At 36.3% G+C, this 21,562-nt stretch overlaps 1 protein-coding gene across 2 annotated transcripts in view; it reads right to left on the bottom strand.

Moving 5' to 3' along the window:
* TTC8 (tetratricopeptide repeat domain 8) overlaps nt 1-19,600 on the bottom strand; it is a 36,439-nt gene extending 16,839 nt beyond the window's left edge. The window contains exons 1-7 of one of the 2 annotated variants that reach the window (XM_048948402.1): nt 19,378-19,600; nt 12,404-12,433; nt 7,722-7,842; nt 6,131-6,194; nt 5,817-5,976; nt 4,872-4,961; nt 2,158-2,202 (exon numbers count right to left, since the gene is read on the bottom strand). In XM_048948402.1, the coding sequence (XP_048804359.1) occupies nt 2,158-2,202; nt 4,872-4,961; nt 5,817-5,976; nt 6,131-6,194; nt 7,722-7,842; nt 12,404-12,433; nt 19,378-19,491 (624 nt within the window). In that variant the 5' untranslated portion in view covers nt 19,492-19,600. Of the gene's footprint in view, nt 1-2,157; nt 2,203-4,871; nt 4,962-5,816; nt 5,977-6,130; nt 6,195-7,721; nt 7,843-12,403; nt 12,434-19,377 lie in introns of those variants that run through there. The other variant, XM_048948403.1, reaches the window with a different exon arrangement.
* Between the last annotated feature and the right edge of the window lie 1,962 nt (nt 19,601-21,562).

Here is a 21,562-nt window from a genome sequence, read left to right as displayed (position 1 = left end):
GCTCTTCCATCAGTGCAGTCACACTGAGCCAATTTCCCAGGGTTTGATCTAAGCCCTTTCCAAGCTTTTTCTTCTCATCTTATGCAGAAAGCTGTTTTTTCCAAAGATGCAAGAAATATAACTGAATGCTGCATGATCAAGTCAGATTCCAGTCAACTTTTAAACCATTAACATGTCTACTGAATCCAAAATGATCACAGTCTTTTCAGGGAGAAGGGAGAAAACGAATCAGTGAAATGTCTTTGTTAGCAAGGGTGAATAAACAGTTACACAGCTGAGTTAAAGCAGAAATTATTTACTTTTCAGTTCATGAAAATTTCACGCAGATGAGATTCAAAAGGAAGGAAGGACAGCTTGGAGAACTGAACTGCATTGAAAATAGTAGAGAAGAAAGAGCAGAACAAAAGATAAATAGATTCAGGCACGAGTAAGCAAACTGAACAGTCCCAAAAAAACTTTAGTAAAAGCCATTGCAAACTAAAGGCACCTTGTACTGTGAACTAAGACATATTTTTTTTTTCATGGGCAAAATGCTATCATTAACCAAAAGTGTCAAGCCCTCTATCATTATACAATAAATAGTGGTGACTAAGCAACACCGACACTTCTTTGCTTTAAGATTTACTGAAGTGGCTAGGGTGCATATAAAATAACAGTCAAAACTTTTCTTATAAGTCAATCAGTAATCCTGGACTCTCAGCAGAGATTTCAAAGCACATGCAGTAGAATTCTTGTAAGAGCATTTTTTTTTTTTTTTGGAGCGCTTGAAAATTACTTGCATTATATGAAATTATCTGACCAGACTAATGATCCTTCAAGTATGGGTTACGTTCTGTGACCAATTCTTAGTGAACAGAGTTCCAAGCAACAAACAAAGAGCGTTCCAATTATTAGAGGCATAAAAAACAGGCCCTTGATGTTGATTATGAGAATATGTAAATGCTAACTGCAGTTTCTCTCTGATGTATCTGACAATTGCACTTACTGGTTCAACCACATTTTGGATTAACAGTGCATTGCAATTCAATCCTCTTAGAAAAATGCTATGCAATAAATTGATAGTGTACCACTAGAATCATTTGATACCAGATTAAAAGCTCCACATAGCAGTACAGTTGGAATTGATTCTGATCTGCGCTGTCAACAACTGAATATATTTATGTGTTATTAATTGTGGAAAATGACAGCATCAAAGATGTAGCATTGGTGTTTAACTTCATATCTAATTACACACCAGTTAGGAGTCCAGCAGAATGCACTACTGACACCAGCAATTCTCTGATAGAAACTTCAAGCAGAAATTTTGATTCTATCTCAACTCGATACATATATCCAATAGAGTACGGAAATATTCTGACACTTAATTTATTCAGTAAACTAATTATTTCCCTGGATGAGCTGCCAAAAAAAATCTGCAACCTTTATTTCTGAAAGCTTAAACAAAGCTTAAATTTGTACTCAAATTTGATCTTCCAACTCAGTGGAACAACATATGAAGAACAGCAGAAGAAAAATTTTGAACAGCAAACTATGTCATTAGGAAAACTTGTAGAGAAAATATGTTATAGACAATGGGATGGACAATATACTCTTTCCCGTGAGACTACAGAACATCTCAATGCTACGGAATTACATTTCTAACAAAAGTGTCCAAACTTCTATTGATATTTTATTTTTCTGTAGTTAATACATTTGATTTCCACACACTCAAATGCATAAGCAACAATCTCAGTGGCTTGAGATGTCAAACAATGCTCATGACAATAACTAGCTACATGACCTTCACCTTCTTCTTGTAATAGGCTAATGTCCTATCACTTAATGTCAGGCCTTAAATGCTCTGAATCTTCTAGACAGCTTCAATAACCTGATGTGTACTACTGCTCAGACTCCAGTAAATTCTGTAAATGTGAAATCATTAAGTATGGGAATCTTACCATATTGATAGATAAGGGATCTAATTTTACAGTATAAGAATATTTTGCTTTTCCAAAAAAAAAAGAAAAGAAAAGGGAATAATCAATATCTTGGTATTTGCACTTCTGTATTAAGATATGATGCACTACCTGGATCCTCAATTTAATAGAATAGAATACTAAAAGAAATAACGGAATGATACTTAATAAAAACTGAAAATGGAATATATGAATTACTCACATTTTTAACGTCATTTTCATGGTGAAAAATATATTCAAACAGTGCCTGTCAGAAGAATATTTAAAACAGTTATATTTGAAGGTGAAAAATAGTAAATGTTATCTAAAAGTAATTCAGAATCTTGATTACATCTGGTAGAAAATAATTCTTTGTGCAAGCAATTATATTTATACATTTCAGCAGCTGAAATATACATTTCACTAAGACCTGAACGGACAGAATCTGTTGATGTGCTACATTGTTATTACAGGAAATTAATTTAACTTGATCCAAGAGATTAGCGTTTTTAAGCTTTGGTCCTTAAAACTAAAAGTAAAGCTGAGCATTACATGTCTTAAGAAAAAAAAAACCAAAACAATCTATAAGCTATGAAATTTGGGGATCTGTAAAAGAAAAAATGCCTTTTTATTCATAAATGATAAATGCTAACGATATCACGTTTCTGAAATTCATACACACCATAATCATAACAAAGCTTAAAATAGTAACATGTTTCCTGTGCTATGCTATAACTGCTAGTAATACTACAACAATTGCATTTTTGCTTAGTTTTTGATTAGCTCCTTATAAAACTAAATGGCTAGTACTACCTTCTAGCTGTTCTAAACTGGAATACTAAGAAATACATAGCAGCTAACAGAGTTGGTATTTAAAGTGAATATAATGATGTTGGAAGAAACTAGATTTCTAAAGGGAGTCTTGAAGCCAGAAATGTAGTAAGACAGTAATGGCTGAATAGTGTGATTTTTTTTGAAAATTGACCCTTCTGACCATGTAAATCTCAGGTCTTAATTGCTGCTCATAGCATCCATTAAAACAAAAACCTAAACTTCCCTAGATGAAAATGTTAGCCCAGATCCACCTTCAGGAAACTAGAAAACTACAAATAAGTTGTCCTGTCTGGTGAGGAAGTAAACCACAACTTTTCTTCTGTTCAGAAATGCACAGATGATCAAATAAAGTAAAGAATGATTACTAAAAATGCATTTACAGGAAAATTAGAATAGACATTTATTTATAAGGTAAACAGAAGTGAAAATAGCAAAAGAATGGAAAACTAAGAAGGAGTAGCACACCTCCTCTACTAGTTCAATAATAAGGAAAAAAATCAGCAAGAGTAAATCTGAAAGTGATGAAGAAGATGGTATTTTCTTGGATGGCCAGCATGAGGAATTTACTGTGGCTATCTATCTATACACATGACCTTCAAAAGGATTTAAATGACTCTACATTTACGTAGATAAAAATAACTAGAATTATCTTAGTAATTCTATTAAAAAACCAAAAGCTAAAGAAGATAAAACTTCCTGTTTCCTAGCAGCAACCAACTGCTAACAGAGAATTAATAGCAGTTCTCTCTGGGGACAGGTGATAAGTCCTACATCTAATATGGTGTTTCCTGCAATAGTCCTTTACAGGGCTGATGCTAGCTACAGGCAGAGACAAGTGACTTAGCAAACTTTGTCCATTCCTTTATATTTCAAAAACTAGCAGGACATAGCCAAGCAATTTAAAAATGGATATTCTAATTTTAAAAGAGATGATGCACACACTTTCCAAACATAAGGAAGAAGTATATAGGAGAAGTAAATACCAACATGAATACAAAAAGTAGCTATGTGAATTTAAGAACTGGAGGATTTTTCGTTATCTTGCACCTCAGAGAAGTGACAGCTCAAAGAGTTTTAAAACTTCAATGATACTCAACACAAAAGTACAGTCTGTAGTCTCACCTCCTTGCTTTAGCTTTAGCCTTAATGCTGTCTTATTCTGTTAAAAAAAAGTTACAAATCCATGTAGATCCAAATTTAAACTCAGATCTTACATTCTATGTGAAACATTAATGTCACAATGTATTAGCTTTGTAATACTGACAAGTACATTTGCTGCCTATGGATGTTTTCATGAGGACTGCTGATTTATATTTTTTGGCTTAAGCTTCTTTTCACATGAAATTGAAGGACAGAGTTACTCCATCTTCCCAGAAAATGCCAATTAAAAAATTGTTAAAAATATCTGTTTTGCATTCTTGAGAGCTATTGCCAAGAATAAATACTTTGTCTGAAAGTTAACCTACCTACTTAAATAGTACATACATTTATCAAAGAAAAAATAAAACCTAGCTGTCTTTAAGAAGATCTAAGCTTAATTTCCTATGGATGTATCTTGTGTTCCTTAATCCTTCCAGGTTTCTTACATTCTCCCTGTTTTATAAACTCTAGTGGGTTAAGAATAATGTGTGCTGAGTGATTGCTAACAAGAGCATAACTGAACAAAAGACCTGCAGTTTCTTCCAAAATGAAAAAGAACTGGCTTGTAGTTGCCTGCAGTGGATATGATAGTTTGCAAGTCTTTCATTATTTAGCAAGACTAGAAATTACTATCTAAATCAAGTTTTAAAAAGCAGCTTGAGAAAGCAAATGAATTGCTAACCACATATGAAAACATATTAACTAATGTTTTAGAATGGGGAAGCTAACTTAGGAGTATTCTGCTGTGTTTTTTTCCTCTTCACACTTTTTTTATATTTTTAATTTCAAGCCTGCTAACCACTGCCAGAGCATAAAAGATAAGTAAGATACAATTTTTCTCAATTTTACATCTTGAACACAGTTCTTCATTGTTTCTGTGCCCAATCCCATGTACAGCTTCATAAGAATGATGCCAGAAAATTAGAAACAGATATCACAGTGATAACCAAAATAGTTACATACCTTTGCCAGTTCGGGTTTTTGAGCATACTTTGATAAATTCAGTCGAGACACATTTATGAAAGGGCCATCTGGATTTGTTATCATTGAAGCCTGAAGGGAAGAAACAGGCTTTTAAGTGGGAAGAACCCCTACACTTTTCCAGAAATTTCTGAAAATATTAGCAATATACCAAAAAGATGAAAAACAATGCAGTTGTATATGAATTCTGCTTTGTCATAGGGATTCGTCTTAGTGATCTTCATCTACTCTGAAAGTCAGGAATATGTCCTACTCCCATACACACCCTGAAAAAGGCTGCACGAACTACATTCTGGAATTACCTTTTATTTCCCTCTCTTCACTATTTTCACAGTGTGCCAAGGCATGTAGCTTGCACAGTTATATGGACTGAAGTCAGGTGAGATATGGGACAAAAAAAATCTTCCAGACAGGTTTAAGGAGACCAGTTCATACTCATGATAGTGAGAATTTGTAAATAATATGATGTTAATTGGTAGTAAACATACATGCCAGTTGCAGTGTATTAATTTGGCCAACAGATCAGAATCAAACTAATATACTTTATTTTCTTAATCTGATGAAGTGGTAGATATTGAGAGATTAGTAATTGCTTTGTACTTGGAGGTTTCAGCATGCTTATGGCAAAGTCATGCTATAGTCCTTTCACTAATCTTCAGTGAATAAAAATTGGTCTCACAAAACTTGTAAATTTGTGGATTTCTGTTAATTTTTGTGAACCTGTGGATTGATGTATATTTTGTTCATGAACAGACTAGCAAACTAATGAGGTAATATTTCTACACTTGACTCCGGAAACAATTTAAATAAAAATGCTGACGTCCTTCAAACAGAGTTTAGATGCAGCTTTATTTCAAATACAAAGTCATCTGTCCCAGATGCAATGATCAAGAAAGCTGTCTTTCTAAGAAGAGTCAGGCAACTTACCGTTCCTAGCCTGACATATCTCCCAGAAGCACTACTGATTGGACGAGCTGTTAGAGCTGTTCGAGGTGTTTTTATAGCCTGTTCCATAGTACTTGGCCGTCCACTTTGTGTACTTGGTCTCACAAATCCTGAAATAGGTCTTCCTGACTGAGTTACTGGCCTGAAGATATTAAGCACATTATCCTCATGTCAACTGGAATTTACTGACGGAGAGTTTAAGCACTTATATCTGAAATATTTCATTTTTAGAAGCTAAATTTAGGATTTGCTTACGTGCAACTGATCATATTAAAAAAAAAAAAAAGGTGACATACCTAACCGCTGGGCTGGGGCCTCCACCTTGGCTAGTTCCAGGGAGTTTCAAAGATGTTCCTGGTCCTATAAAATAAGGACATTGCTCACTTCAACTTGAGATACTGCACTCTTTCCAAGGGTCTTTAAAAAATGCCTATGTCTTACAATAAATGGAAGATTTCCTTGCTCAAACTGGGCAGTCATAGCACCAGAGAAGGAAGACAAGAAGAAACAAACTGCACAATCAGTAAATTGTTAGAATATTGCAAGAAACAGGCCATCATGAACATGGGAAAAACTAATATTCTGTATACTACTCCTGTAGTTCTGTCTTTCATCCTTTTTCTACAGATGTGAAGTGTGTGCTGCTCCTCTTTATTTTTCCTAAAGAAATGCTATTGATTTCAAATAACTCTTCTCTAGTATCTGTACAACATTCACTTTATTAGTTTAAGTTATTATTTGAACCCTTCTCCTCAGGGAAGGCAGGCAATTTTGTCATGGTACACATGCTACAGACTGTCCTCTCAAGAAGAACATCTCAGAATAGTATTTAAGAAATAAAGGCTATTGGAATTATAAGATCAAGCTATTTTAAAATGGTTTATTTTCTACCTCATGTTAGAATAACACCTGGACTTGGCAAAAGCCTTCAGCAGGCTTTCTCACAACTTCTAATGTTTTGACATTAGATCATTAAGAATTACTAGATCATTAATATAGATTTTCCATCACCTTTATTGATATGCTATTATAATTTTTGTAGCCTCCCATAAGACTTGATTTTAAAAATCTGCTTAAAAGTGTGGTATGATATATATTTGTTTGCTGGTGTGTCCACTGCTTCGTCAAGATGTATGGAAGGAAACAAGATTTACGTTAAAAAAGGCAGTTCTTGACAAATCATCTATTTATTATCTATGTACTTATGAACAGTTCTTATTTCATACATTTCAAAGAACTGAAGTTATACTGATATGTAGCTAGTTTCTTGACTTTATTTCTTCACCAGTATAAAACCTCACGTCTGCCCTTTTTTTCATTCTTCTTTCTCTCATCTTCAGGATGTAATTACCTCTGAGACACCACCATTTCACTGCTCAAGCAGAAAGTTAGACTTGTGCAAACAGATAACCTTTAACTCAATCTAAATACTTTCTAATTTTCTTAAACCAGGCTGATATCAAGCATTTCTGCCTGTCATCTTGCAATAGTCACTGGTAGTGGTTCTATCTAAAATTAACTAATTAACTAAAATTAACTAGGAACAAGGATGGGATTCATAGTGCATAAAGGGCATATATTTCTCTCATTTCCCAGTGGAGAAGAAGCCAGAAAGGAGTAAAAGAAATCAAGTTATGGGAAAAAAAACCTAGTGAGTACAGGGATTTAGAAGAAAAACTGACAAAACGCTGTCTAAAATCCAGGCCTAAACTTATCAAAATCATGTGATAAATGCAATCAGAAAGCAACTGAAAACTATCCTCGCAACAATAGCTAAAAGCCATAATACATCACCTCACCTCAGCACATACTGTTTCATGACTGATGTCAATCCTGACCAGAACAGTTCCTGTTGCTTCAACATACTTAAGAGAAAGTTGTTCTTACGTGCGACTTGAGCAATGGCATTTTCATCTAGCATCATCTCTGCTATTCCTTCTTGATCCATCTCAATTTCATCCACATATACCATTTCTGTCAAAGCTCGTGTTTTCAGGCTCCAGGCAGCCTGAATAAGGATAAAGGAAAAGGAAAAGCACCTTTAATTAAATAATCTAAACAGCAATTTTGCCTTTTAAAATAAAATAACAAAGCCTTAGTAAGCTTGAATAAGCTATTGATTTTAACAATTGGGTATAGCTGAACATTCACTGTAAGCAGACCTAATGCTGCATGTACAGTCAGAGTTGCTTAACATTCAGGACAAAAGTGCAGCTTTCAAGTGTGGCCTCAGCACATGGGGAGCCTACATAGTCTAGTAGGTCCAGTAGGCTCATGTGCTGCTTGTCCTGCCCATCAAGGCAAGCATACTAGTGGCCCTCCTGCTACTCTAATCATACAGTTGCTTGACAGAGTTAAAAAGGGGATTAGACTTTAGACAACTCTTTTGGAGTGGAACAGCTATAGTCACTGAATCTGGAGGACAGAATTTCATGCCTGATGAGTTAGGACTAAGTTATGTCATGGGCAACTGAGATCTCAAGTTCTTGAAGACATACTCAGCTACAAGTGCTTTTCAAAACCCACAGCCAACAGACACCTCATTTATATAGGGATGGGAGAGGAAGGTAAGTAAAGCCATTATAATGCAAAGTAATGCCTTTCCAAGGCATCAGTGGAGAAAGAAGGAAAATCTTTTAACCAGTAATCTTTTAATTACTGTAGCATTAAGTATCTACAAGCCTTTAAAAAGATAATCTAAAACTCCTTTGTTCAGAGCATCAGCTGTAAAATCTATAGACTGCATATCTCAGATTGTGAGATTACTGGAGAACTTGTTAGTGACCTTAACTGGCAAATTACTGCATTAAGTGTCTCGGGGATGTGAGCAGTGTGGAAAGGCAAGCACAATCTTACACTATGTGACAACTCTCATGTAGTCTGCAGAGAGAGCAAATCAGTGGGGGGAAAACAAACAGTACCAGTTGTACTTCATACAGCAGTACCAACAAAATAACCATAAATCCAATCACTTCCTTGATAACTTGGTATCTCTGAAATGTACTCATAGAACCGGCCTGATAAAGTGAGCCAAAAGATCAACCACTGCTCTTCCTTCAGATATTGAAAAGGTCATCATAAATTTTCCAAAGTAAATTTTTCTATCAAAATAATCTGATTTGTTGCTTTTCTGACATGGGCTACAACCCAAGAACCATTAATATTTGCTAAGGAAGCATTTCAGAATAGAAATAGAGTGATGCTACTTTTAATGGAACTGAAGGTCAAATACTTGGAAGTGCTTATTCTTTAAATAACAGATAGATTTAATGATGTAAGTCATTATTTAATGGGACACCTCTTGTTCATCAGTTCTCAGACCATGCCTTCATCTACCTTTATATCATGTAATTTTTCTATGCAGCGTTATAATTGCCTGCCAAAAAAAAAAGTATACTTAAAAATGTTAAAATATTTAGCTCTCATTTTCTTCCAAGCAGGAGCTAAGAAGGTATTTAGGCAGCCAGTTCAGGCACAATTAGAAACCTTTGTTCAAATAAGAAGGAACAGGGCAGGATGATTTGAATGTAGGCCAGACAGACATAATCCAGATTTGCTTTATCATCTTTTTGTTTATTCTTATGTTGGCTGACAATCTGTAACTATCATTTATATTTGCAGTTAGATATTCAGTATCCTTAACCATTTTTCATTATTCTAGAAAACTACGTAGGTTTGAGATTGTTTTGTAAAAAAAAACACCTTTGTGGTACTCTGCTTTTTTCAAAGACATACATGTCTGAAGTGGACATAATCGAGTCTATATAGAGAATATGCTGAAATTAGAGCTCTCAGGATAAGTCAAACACTTATCTATTAATAAAGATACAAAAAGCTGCTCATACTAAGGATCTTTTTCTGGGAATTGAAAGTAGCAACTTCTCTAATCACTAAATCAGGACAGTTCTTAACACAGACATAGATGTATCATTCTGATTTTCCCAATAACAAAGACCAGAAAACATGTTTTTAAAAGCAGTATGTCTTCTGATTTTCAGACACAAATCTGTGATGAAAAATAGTTCTTAGGCTGCTTTTACAGTCTTCAGCTCCTGTTCTGGGGCTTCACAGCTAACAACCTTGAATTTCATGCACTATTCCTTTATTAGTAACCACACTGTAGATCAGAGTATTGCCTACAGCAATGTTTGTGTAAGGACCCTTGATCACAGCAGCAAGACAGAGAAAAATGTCAAATTCATTACTTAAACTACAGAAATATGACATTTACCTTGGGAAAAAAAGCTTAACTACTAGTAATATGACCCATCTGAAACAAAAGTATCATTACTACATATACACAGAGTCCTTCTGAATATCTGAAAAATCATGGCTTGCAAAATGGAATTATAAATGTACATTGATATATAAACACAAAGGGAGATGAAGGAAAGATTTTTTTTTTTTAAAGAAGAATTAAGTGAAAGTTTTGATATTCTTTTTGCCCATAAAAATCTTTGCTATTTATTCATAAGAAGTCACAAAACTTTATTATAACTATGGTATGTGACTTGATTTACTTTTTAAAAGAAAACCTCACAGATGTACCTTTCTGTTTTAAAACAGACCCCTCACAGAAATATTGGGTGCCATTTATTCATAAAGATGTCCTTTATCATGTAACACATGCATGGTTCAAAGCTCAGTAATTTCATCTTTCACAGGCTTTACACAGAGAATTTATACCAGTATTCCTGGGTTTATAAACCTACCTTCTGTGTTGCAGTTTTTGGTTATCCAGAAAAAATTTAACATTTTTCTTCATAAGTACACAATTATAGTAATTAACCATATTCTAATGCACAGACATTTTGCTCAGCAGAAACCTACAAGAGTTTGAAACTAAAGCAGAAACTAAAAAATACCAACTAAAATTAAAATAAGCAAAGCATAAAACTGGAAGAGCCACACTGCCAACATTGAGAGGAAGACTAACATAATCACAAATAGCCAAAACAATAAGTGCATGTATTTCCAAGTAGCAACATAAAAATATTATTTACATCTCTAGCTAGCACAAGTTTGTCTACTCAAACTGCTGTATCAGATTTCATTTGTATTATCTGCTCTCTCTCTGCGGGATCCATATTTTTTGTTCTGTGACAAGACATGTGACTGGTGTTTATGAAGGAGACTTGCATTTTTGCCTCGTAATCAGAACATAACCATACAATAACAAGTATTAAACTGGGAAGGAATATGTTATTGTATGGTAACTGTTGAGTCACAGAATGAATCACTGATTGAGCACCTGGGAAAAAGATGGTCAGCCCAGGGAGCACAGGTGAAGGCAATTCACCTGTGTGACCAGAAGGGGTGGAGGCTGGCTGCACCTCTCTTAGACCCCATTTAAAGGCTGACTGCCACTCTGGAAGGATCTCTGGTTGGAGATCCCTCCTTTGTGGAGTTTTCCCTGCAAACCTCAATCTTCAGAGATGGGTGAGCACTTTTCCTTTTTAATATCATTCCATTTGTGTTAGTCTCTTTGCTCCTACACCCCTGTATTGCTCTTCTACCACATTGACCCTTCTGACTGTAGTGCTTAGGCATCATAATACAATAAATGTATTACAGTATTCCTTTAGAAGCCTAAACTACAGAAAGAAGAGTGTTGATGTTAAATACCCTTGTGTTTCACTTAATTCTTTGGAATTGATTTGTTGGTGAATCAAATAAGTATCTTTCCTTTGTTCCTGAAAAGGCCAAAAATCAAGTTTAAAAAAAAAAAATCAAAACTTAAAATCTAAATCTGAACATATTTTCATTTCCCTTTCATTTGGAGTTCCATTATTGCAATAATGCTTCATTACCACAAATTTTATACCATAGACTATAGAACCTTAACAACAACAGAATGTAGCAACTACCTCGTGAAACATAATTTTTAAAGTTAAAAAGATATCTATCAGTAGTTCCTTTAAATCATCTTGTATGCAAACAACTTATATGACTTCACTGGAATTAATAAGAGACCTGTAAAACATAATACTGTGGGCTAGAGCTAAAAGAAGCTGCAATCTGCACATTGCTATTCTTCCCAGTGCAGTAATCTAGCAGTAATATAGGCAGAATGAAAACTATTCAATTACCCTGTCTTACATCAATTGAGCGAAGCATCACCACACAGCTTCAGGGCTTCATAATCTACAGAAAAGGCAGGCAAGGAGAATGAGCTGTAGGAACAGGAAGGGCAGGGCTAACAGCCCACCATTGCACTAGATTACAGGAAACATAAACCTGAGCCCTGAGAACATAAATGTTCTATTTGTGAAATACATGCTGTATTTTTTCCCAATCTCACCAGATGATGAAGGCCTTTCTTTTCGATAAAGATTCAGTGCTGAGCTACTGAACTGCTGACTAAATCTAAAGAAATACATGAAACAAATAACTTTACTTACTCTAAAGCCTGCCTATTTAAAATACCTCTTATTAAATCTCTTGCCTTACCAATGATGAAAAACACACTTATATCATTAAGGATGTAACAATTAAAAAAGTATTAGATTTAGTATAGATTTTTTCCTAATTATTGCACCTAATAATTATATTAATGGGAAGAGTGTTACCTGAAATGCAGAGTATCCAGTATCATGCTCCTGAAAGAGAAGACAGAGAACTTAAAGAACAGACATATTAAACAATAAGAACAATGATTAGATAAAACAAGGAATTGCAAAACTAAAACAAAATATTCTGTGACCTCCTCATCTTGCACAAACACTTTCTGTGATACGTATATCCAAATTTCTGTTTTATTGCATTACCTTAACTTACATATTCCTGAGTTCAGCATTATTTTACAAAATGAAAGCAGACTTGCAGCAAGTGCTTTTTTTTTTTTTCAGGTACCATATGTTTTCTTGTTTCTGATGTATCATGTTTGCCAAAACTAAGATTACCGATGAACAAAACTGAAAGACGGTCTATTTTCATTTTAAAAAATAAAGCAATGCAAGACATAAGCAAATCTCTCAAAAGTTAAGTATTTGATTAAGACATGTGCTTTAGAAATCCTGTATAATAAAACCCCTTATAAATTGCTGGTGGTGCTGGCAGTGATGTCTCTCAGGTGCGTAAAAGGAATTTTCTTTGTGTAATACAGATTTTTTTGTACACTTATGATGGAAATGATGTGTTCATTGCATACCAGACAATCATGCTGTCTTTCTGTATCATCCAATACACTAAAAGAGAAATCCAGACAAAGGAACTTCACAAACTAACCAGCAGAAACTTGTGGATGCTTAAAACTTGAGGTGAATGTAGCTAAATACTAACAAAAGGACATGTGATTTATAGAAGTTTGTGTAGCTGTCATCATATTTATGTTGTTGTTCAATGTTCTGTTAGCTCCTATTGCAGGGACACCCTGCTGATTCATGCTTCCCAACAAGAGAAAGGTGAGGCATGCTCCTTACTTCCCACTGTAGTATAAGACATGGGCTATGACTTCCAATCTGACCATTTTTACTCCATCAATTCCATGACAGCAGGAAGCTTGAGCACTAGCAATGCTCCCACATCTTTCTTCATACTGCATTTGTAATAAATTTGTTCAGCAGTGCTGGAGTGTGTGAAACTAAACTGAACATTAATGGAAAACATGGAACTAAACATTAATGGAGGGATTAATCTCCATTGTCTGGTGTACCTGTACTTGTGTAAGGCACTGAAATATCTTTAAATATTAGATGTCTTGATTAAATGAACTCCAAGTTCGTTCAATGTTGTTACATTTATGCAGTTTTTTTCCCTATAAAACAAGCTGTTCTAGCTAAGCAATAAAGAAAAGGACAATATGATATTTCAGCTTGCATTTTATTCATTCTATTGTGTCCGAGTGTTACAGCACATCTGGTGTACTGAAAAATTGTTAAAGAGCAGTAGGTGATCTTCCATACCATATGTGCTATAGAAACTAAGGAGGGCAAGGTCAGGAATATTATGTCAATGCTAACTCAGAAATGCCTTGATGTTACAGCTGTGTATCTTAATTCAGGCTCTGCTCATTAGCTTAAAGAAAAAGTAATCAGCTCAAAGTGGTTATGTAGGAGCATTCACATGCTAAAAAATTCAGAAAGCAAAACCCTCACCAGTGGAGAAAAAATAAAGCTGATCAACTATATTTCCTAAAAACATTGTTCTCTCTTAATTGTAGGTGCTAGTGTGTGCTGTTCATATATTGTGATAAACTAACATAGCAAATAACAAGATTTTAAATAGAAACAACAGAAACAATATTGAAATGCAATGTCTTTTAACATAGGTGGATCCAGTAGCTGCTACTCATGCAAGTAATCCAGTGGAACTAGATTCAGAGTAAAGATTTCTTTGAGAAGATTAACAAGTAGTGTTGCCCTATAAGCTTGTACCTCAAAACAAAAGGTCAAATTTATTCTTCATTTACACATATAAAGCTCCTTTGAAATTAATAAGATTGCAAAAGCAATGAAGGAAGGATTTAACACGGATCTCTAAATCCACTAAGGGCATTTTAAAAGTAAACAATGTGTAGAGTCTTTTTTTTTTTTTAAGAACAAAAATATTTAGAAAAATGATGCCTTCTGATGCTCATAGCCTAGAAGAAAGAATGATACAAGAACCTTTATTTTATAATGTTTTTCAGTTGAATTAATTCATGCTGAATATTAAAATCAGTACATCCCAAAAATACCTCAAGAGCAGAAATACAAAATACATGACCTAGGAACAGTGACATCCCTGTATAAATCACTAATTTTTATACATAAACATAGTAATTGGTCTTTTGAATGATAACTGATTTCAGTTGAAGATATTTTTTTCACATCACAGTCCATGTAAATGTTACTTTTATCTTTTTACCTTACAGAAAACAGTATGCATGTAACAGTAGTTGAAATTACACTTTGAGAGAAGAAAGGACAAATGAACAAGAGCAAATCCTTACAGTACACAATTCATCAAGCTAAAGGCAGGACACCTGTAATAAATTAGGTAATTTATTTTTTTGGTTAAACTAGAGCAGACCTCATACATTGGTGCTGGTTTACTGCCTTGAATCTGACATATGGAACAAAGAATGTTAATCAGATTAGGTAACTAATCGGGATCATCAACAGAGACTGTCACGGATTGTATTTCCTCTAGGTCATTTCTATTACTATAAACATAGAAGACAACGCCTACTTGGTTACAATAGAAAATAAGTAAATTGAACATCAGTGCTTTCTGTGTTTGTATTCCTGAGTGTTAGTCAAAGAACATGCTGTTTTATCTATCATTTATCTAAACCATGACACTGAGATAAGATTATCAGCAACAAAATAAACTTCAATAAACGTAATGTTCTTTCTACTTAAATGAAGAAATGCAGAAGAAATTGCATAGAAACAGTACTTCAGCCTTCCACAAAAATCTAACTCAATAGGAGGTAATTATTGTTCTATCAAAATGTTGATCATTTTTGTAATGAAGATCTCTTTATGATTACATAAATAATTTTATAGTGTTTTGACTTAACTGATGTGTTTTATAAGAATGCATGTTTATAATGGCATTTGATACTGCTGCAGAAGAAAATTCCTGATTTTTAGCTCAGTTGGCTAAGAGGTCTACATGATTTCTCTAAAAGCTTCTAATACCTACTGCATCTGATGACTGAGCTCAAAGAGTTCTACATCAATTAAATGTAGTTGCAAATTATATTAATTGTAAATGTAACTATTAATTGGATCATCTGTCAGTAAACTTATTTTTCAGTTCTTCAAGTCATCTTTCTCTTACCATGTTCTAAAGCACATTCTGAATAGTAAGATACATGGATAGAGAGCAACAAATTAAGAACAAGTCAAGAAAATGTATTTATTACATTTATGACTGGCAAAAATTACAGGCTATTGTAAAGAGCTGAATTCAGTCGTTTGTAGCTTTCTGACAGTTTTGCAGTTGCAAAGGAGAAGGAGTGATGATATTTAGTGGATCAGCCAACGTGGCTTGGAAATGCAGGCTGTCAGAAATGCAGGGTCTTTCAGGCATGCAAACAGATTACACACTGTTAGTCTCTTCTTTTACTTATCAGTGTTAAATCATGTCTTACAAGGGATTAAGCTAGCTGCCTGAGCACGAGAAAAGTTCTAGACCATAACACAGTTTAACTCAGCCCTTCCTGGGTATCTCTTTAAAGGATACCATCTCCTATGGCTCAGTATGTATCACCTCCTAATGCTGTTCAAAGTGACTCCCTGAACAGCCTACTGCTCTGAGGTCCTTCTGTCACTGGTTGCAGAGATTGGGACGCACGTGCTTAATGAAATATGGGACAACAGGATGAGAACAGATGGCACTGTGATTACAGCAGTTGAGTACTGCCTTGCAGGGCACAACAGCTCACTTAATCCAAGCTTTCCATAAGTGTTATCATTTGTCTGTTTGCTTTCCTGGTACCCAGAATGGGCCTGATTTGCAGAACTACTTCCATAATAGAAGATGAGGGTTTGATCATCAAAGGATTTAGAACTGTTATGTGCTTTTTAAGCATATAATAAACAAGGTATTTCACTTTAGGTACCCAAAATTATATACATACTAGTTTTAAACGTTTCTGTACATTATAATAAAATACTACTAATTTAATTTACGTGATAGACAACAGCACCATTTTCCTGCTAGGAGGTTAAGGAGATCGCTTTTGTTGTATTCATAACTTCAGAAATGTAACTGCTACCTTTAGAATAAACACAGAATGATGTAAAATTGTTCTCCTGGCTTGTCTGTTTAATGTACTTCAGAGGAGGGTCAGGTTGGATATTAGGAAAAAATTCTCAGACAGAGTGGTGAGGTATTGGTATAGGCTGCCCAGGGATGTGGTTGGGTCACCGTCCCTCACGGTGTTCAAGAAAGGTGTGGATGTGGCACTCAGGAACACAGGTTAGCAGGCATGGTGGTGACAGTTTGACAGTTGGACTAAATAATCTTAGGGGTCTTTTCCAACCTTTAATGATCTATTTATCACTCATTTGAGTTCTTACTGCCTCAGTGTCCAACAGTGGAGTTAAGTATTTTTTGAACATCTCATAAAAAGTAACAGTTGTATTAAATGCAAAGTAAACACTGCAATACATGAATGCAATCTGTTTTTTCATTATGTTGTATTAAGTAAGTTCAAAATAGCTCGAGATATTTCAAGTGCACACAAAATACATTTGTGGGGCACTTCACTGTTTTCTCTAGGCCTGAAGTCAAGCAGGGTAAATATGTAACAGATTGGTTGGTACCTGAAAGCAACAAGCATTAGAAAGTAAAGAGTGGTTAAGTGCTCCCTAACACAGCTAGGGAGAAGACCTTCAAGGCTTTACATGAAGCAGAAAAATAAAATACAGGCTTAATTTTTATTGGTTATCTGTCCAAGGAGGATTTTGTGTTGACTACAATAACAGCTAAAATAATGACCACATCTGACTGAAAAAAAAACATTCCATTCTATGTTAACTGCTATGAACATTAAAGCTGTACTTTAACTTAGAGATTTCAAGAGTAATATCTTGTTTGTCAAGTTGGTTTGAGACTGGATAAAGCTGCACTCTTGAGAATGAATAGTTTTTCCCACCTGCAGCACCACAACAAATGGGATATAAATAATGATTTTTCTTCTGTCAGGAGCAATGTTCTTCATTTAGATTAACAGGTAGGAAAAATAGCAAAAAACAAACGAGCAAAAAAAATCTGTGTATATTTCATTTTGAAAATAAAAACACAATATGAAGCACAATATATCTCATAATCCTTCCAAAGAATCATTGATTAGCTGAATTACCCCTTAACCAGCTCTCCATTTATATTTTTGTAAGGGTCTGAACTGTTATGAACCCCTAAGATGAAGTATTTATATAAAGCAAAATCTACTTGCTGGTGTCTGCACACTTGCCATATGCTTTACTTGAGCACTGTGCTATGAAATCTACTTTTAGAGAAATACTGAAATAGTGTTTCAAGCATTTTTTAAATGTTCAAAAATTTTTTTCTAGTCTTAAGAAGAAGCATTAAAAAAAAAAAATAAGTCATTCATTGCCACTTAAACAGGAAATAAGAAGGATTCCTCAAGAAGACAAAACGAGGCAACAGCCCAATTAAATGTATTTCAAGTTTGCAGAAACCAAAGACATTTCCTTCTAATCTTTCAGGTAGATTTGAAATACACTATTGAATAAAAGTATGTTTCTTACATAACATTGGGAACAGGAACATGCTTTTGAAGAGCACATACCAAGTTTCAAAGTTTTTGACATGCACAGAAGGCATGCTAAATTTTATCTGTTGTTCAGGCCTGATTTTCTTAGTAAAGAAGATATTCCAAGTTTTTCATAGAGTTGTTTGAGTTGGAAGGGACACTTAGAGGCCATTCAGTCCAACTCCCCTGCAATGATCAGGGACACCACAACGCATCAGGTTGCTCAGAGCCCATTAGAGCCTGACCTTGAATGTCTCTGGGGACAGGGGATCCACATCATCTCTGGACAACCTGTTCCAGTGCTTCACCACCTTAATGATACAAAGCTTCTTCCTAATACCCAATTTAAATCTCTTCTCCTTCAGTCTGAAACCATTTCCCCATGTCCAATCTGCTCGCGGTTCTTTACTGGTGCCTTACAATATATACCATAAACAAAAGCACCTTCTACATATCAACTCTAACATGGTGTAAATTACACAATCATATGACTGCACAGCTTTCTTTAAAGATTTTTTTACCCCTGTGATAAAAGAGATCACCTTCAAAATTCTTAAATTCTGCAGCTATAGGATACTTTGTGAGACATAGTTTACATAATATAAAGTGTTTATGATGATAAAGTCCAATTACTGTTTTCAAAATCCAGCAGTACAATTTTTTACATGCATACAAAAACTAATCTAGGAACAATATTCACAAACAGCAAAAAATACAGGTGCTTAACAACACACAACACATCCAAAGTTTCTAGAAACTTGGCATTTAGAGAGAGTTAATGGAGCAGGAGGACAGCACCTTTTGCTCTGTGCCAACGCTTGTACCTGGGCTGAAGTAAGACAGGCATCTCTTATGCACTTTAGTCCACGCAGCAATACCCAAACAGCTATATAAAATCGACCACAGCACATGTAAGCAGATTTTCTTCTGGTGCTGGCTTTTTCTCCTTCAACAGCTCAAAATCACCGGTGAGTCTCAGCGCGTGGTGTCGGAAGCCCTGAGACGCGCTCCTGCCACAGCTGGCTTCCAGCAGCCCCACTCACCTGCCGCACCCTCACAAGCTCCGCGCGCCTCACCGGGACCGGCAGGGCACCGAGCGCGGCACGCCTGAGGCGGCGTCCCACCGCCTGTAGCCTGCGGGGAGAACCGGGCAGCTCGGCGAGACGCAAAACCTCGCCCAGCGCTGATCGATGTCCCTCGGCCCGCACCAGACCCGGTCACACAATGGCTCTGGCTGAGGCCTCACCCTCTAACGGCAGATCGCAGCGCGTTTCTCTGGCGGCAGCAACAGGTAGAGACCCCGTCCCTCGGCCTCCCGGCCCAGCCCCCTACCTGCTCGCCGGGCGCCCCCTCCAGCAGCTGCGAGCAGAGCTCCGAGCACTGCCGGAACTTCCTCCGCCTGAAGTAGCTCCAGGCCTGGAACAACGGCTCCGTCTCCAGCCCCATCCCGCCGGCGGGATGGCTGAGACTCCGCCAAGGCCCACGGCAGCTCTCGGCCCTCTGCGCGCCGAGCGGGTCCGAGGCGGAGCCAGGCCGCAGCGGCAAAAGCGGCAGGCCCCGCCTCGGCCTGTCCGGGCCTGCGCGCCGCATCGCGCCGGGAGGGCGCGCCGTGCTCGGAGAGGAGGCTGGGTGTCCCTGCTGGAGGGTGGCCGAGTCTTTCTCCCTGGATCCTGAATTGTGTGCTTTGCTTTTCTGCTGTTGTTTCCAAAACGTAAAATCAGCGAGAGCCATTTGGAATGAGAATATATGACTGAAAAAGAATGCAGTCTTTTAATCCTCGTTTGCGTGAAAAGTCCCCTAGAGCTGTGGGAATTCAATTGGGAAGAGCCGGGCTGCTCTGATCCGGTATTGCAGGCTCCATTAGTCCCTGAGTTCATTAAGTATGCAGAGGTAAAATTACACGTGTTTAGCGAAGAAAAAGGCAGGATTATGACTCTTGGTATGTATTGCAGGATGTCGGTTGAACCATCAGCCCAAGGAAGAAAAGTTCCCTAGGAATGCTTGGAAAAATAAATAGATAAATAAAAGGGTTTTGAAGCAAAATTCTCTAATGGATGAACACTAATGTGATAGCTAAAATCATGTCATTGTCATCATGTCAATTTAACAAATCATTCTGATTTTAATCCTGTTGTTTCACCGCAGTTCATTCAAATGAAAGTCCCCTGAAATGGGTACCCAGGCTAAACTAGCAAGCTGAATATGAAGTGGAAGGTTGTAGAAATAAGCCAGTCCTCAAACTGTTTGTTCTAATATGGGAGTAAATGACTCGAACTATCAACTACAGATGGGTTTTGCTTGTCCCACAGGAAGTACTCAGGGAAGCAGTGCTCTGAGTAAAGTGTATTCTGAGAGCATGCCATTCCCAGGAAAGACTGGTGGAAGTGTAGCACAACAGTACCTGCCCCTTCTCTATTTTTAATTTGTTGTAGGAGACAGTATGTTCTGCATTCCCACAAAATGTGTAGGAGGCTTGCACAAGGACACTCAGTCTATACCTCAGGTTGGTCAGAAGGGTGAGTAGTATTTCTTGTTGTCAGAGCATCTGCTGTGATACTGCTATATAGCTGTAGAGCTGTAGCTGAGTAACGCTTGGCACATAAGATAGTATCTGATTTTGCTATACATTCCTTAACATGGCAAATACTTTACTTTGCATTTTTTGGTTAGGCATAGCATGATGTTCAGAGAAATTGTGAACACTGGCCAGAATCTACAGATTTATTTAAAAGTTCTTCCAACTATTTCTGGAAACACTAATGTGATGGTCTGTTATTAATTGCTTCAAATGCTTGCTGTTATTACCATGTTATCACCATAATTTAGCTTGTTTGAACTGCTACTTTTTTTAATAGAATGTAATATGAAGGGCACTTCTAGTTTGTAAGGACATATTTTGAAGTCAGTACAGTAGTTCCAGTGCTGTTAGATTAAAATGTCAAGCAGGAGATAGTTGGTTAACCAGAGACAAATAATGCAGGAATGTTTTCTGTACTTCCTGTTTTTAGAGGGCAGTTCAGTTTTGTGAACAATCCATCACATCAGTTAAACACCCCACTTACCTGTGCAAAGACCAGAAGCTCATAAATGCTATTGATTCCAACACAATCTTCTTAAAAACCTCATAGTTAAAGCATTGCATGTAAATTTTATTTTGTGAGCACTTATTTTAAGCCTTAATATCTTAATGACAACTTTCAGACTACAAAGTAAATTAACTGTGTGAGGATACTTAGAATGTTTGATTTTAGCAATTTCCATTTTGAGATAGTGAAACAAACAGAAACACAATGAAGCAGTAATTATGGGTGAACTCAGCAGATCCCAGGTGTTCTGTTAACCTGAAAGCTGTGCTTTCTGCTGAGCAAAGTAGTGGATTAATGACATCAATTACTCCATGCTGTGGCACACCTGAAGGTGTTTGGCTTGATAAGGAAATGGGTTTCTGTGTCCTGGAATCTTCAAGATGACGTGGCTTTCCAACTGAAAGCAGTAAAACCCCAAAAAGAGCAGGAAG

Source organism: Lagopus muta, chromosome 6 (assembly GCF_023343835.1).
Source record: "Lagopus muta isolate bLagMut1 chromosome 6, bLagMut1 primary, whole genome shotgun sequence".
NCBI lineage: Eukaryota > Metazoa > Chordata > Aves > Galliformes > Phasianidae > Lagopus > Lagopus muta.
The sequence above is the reverse complement of the archived record's forward strand: the minus strand, read 5'-3'. Positions and strand labels throughout refer to the sequence as shown.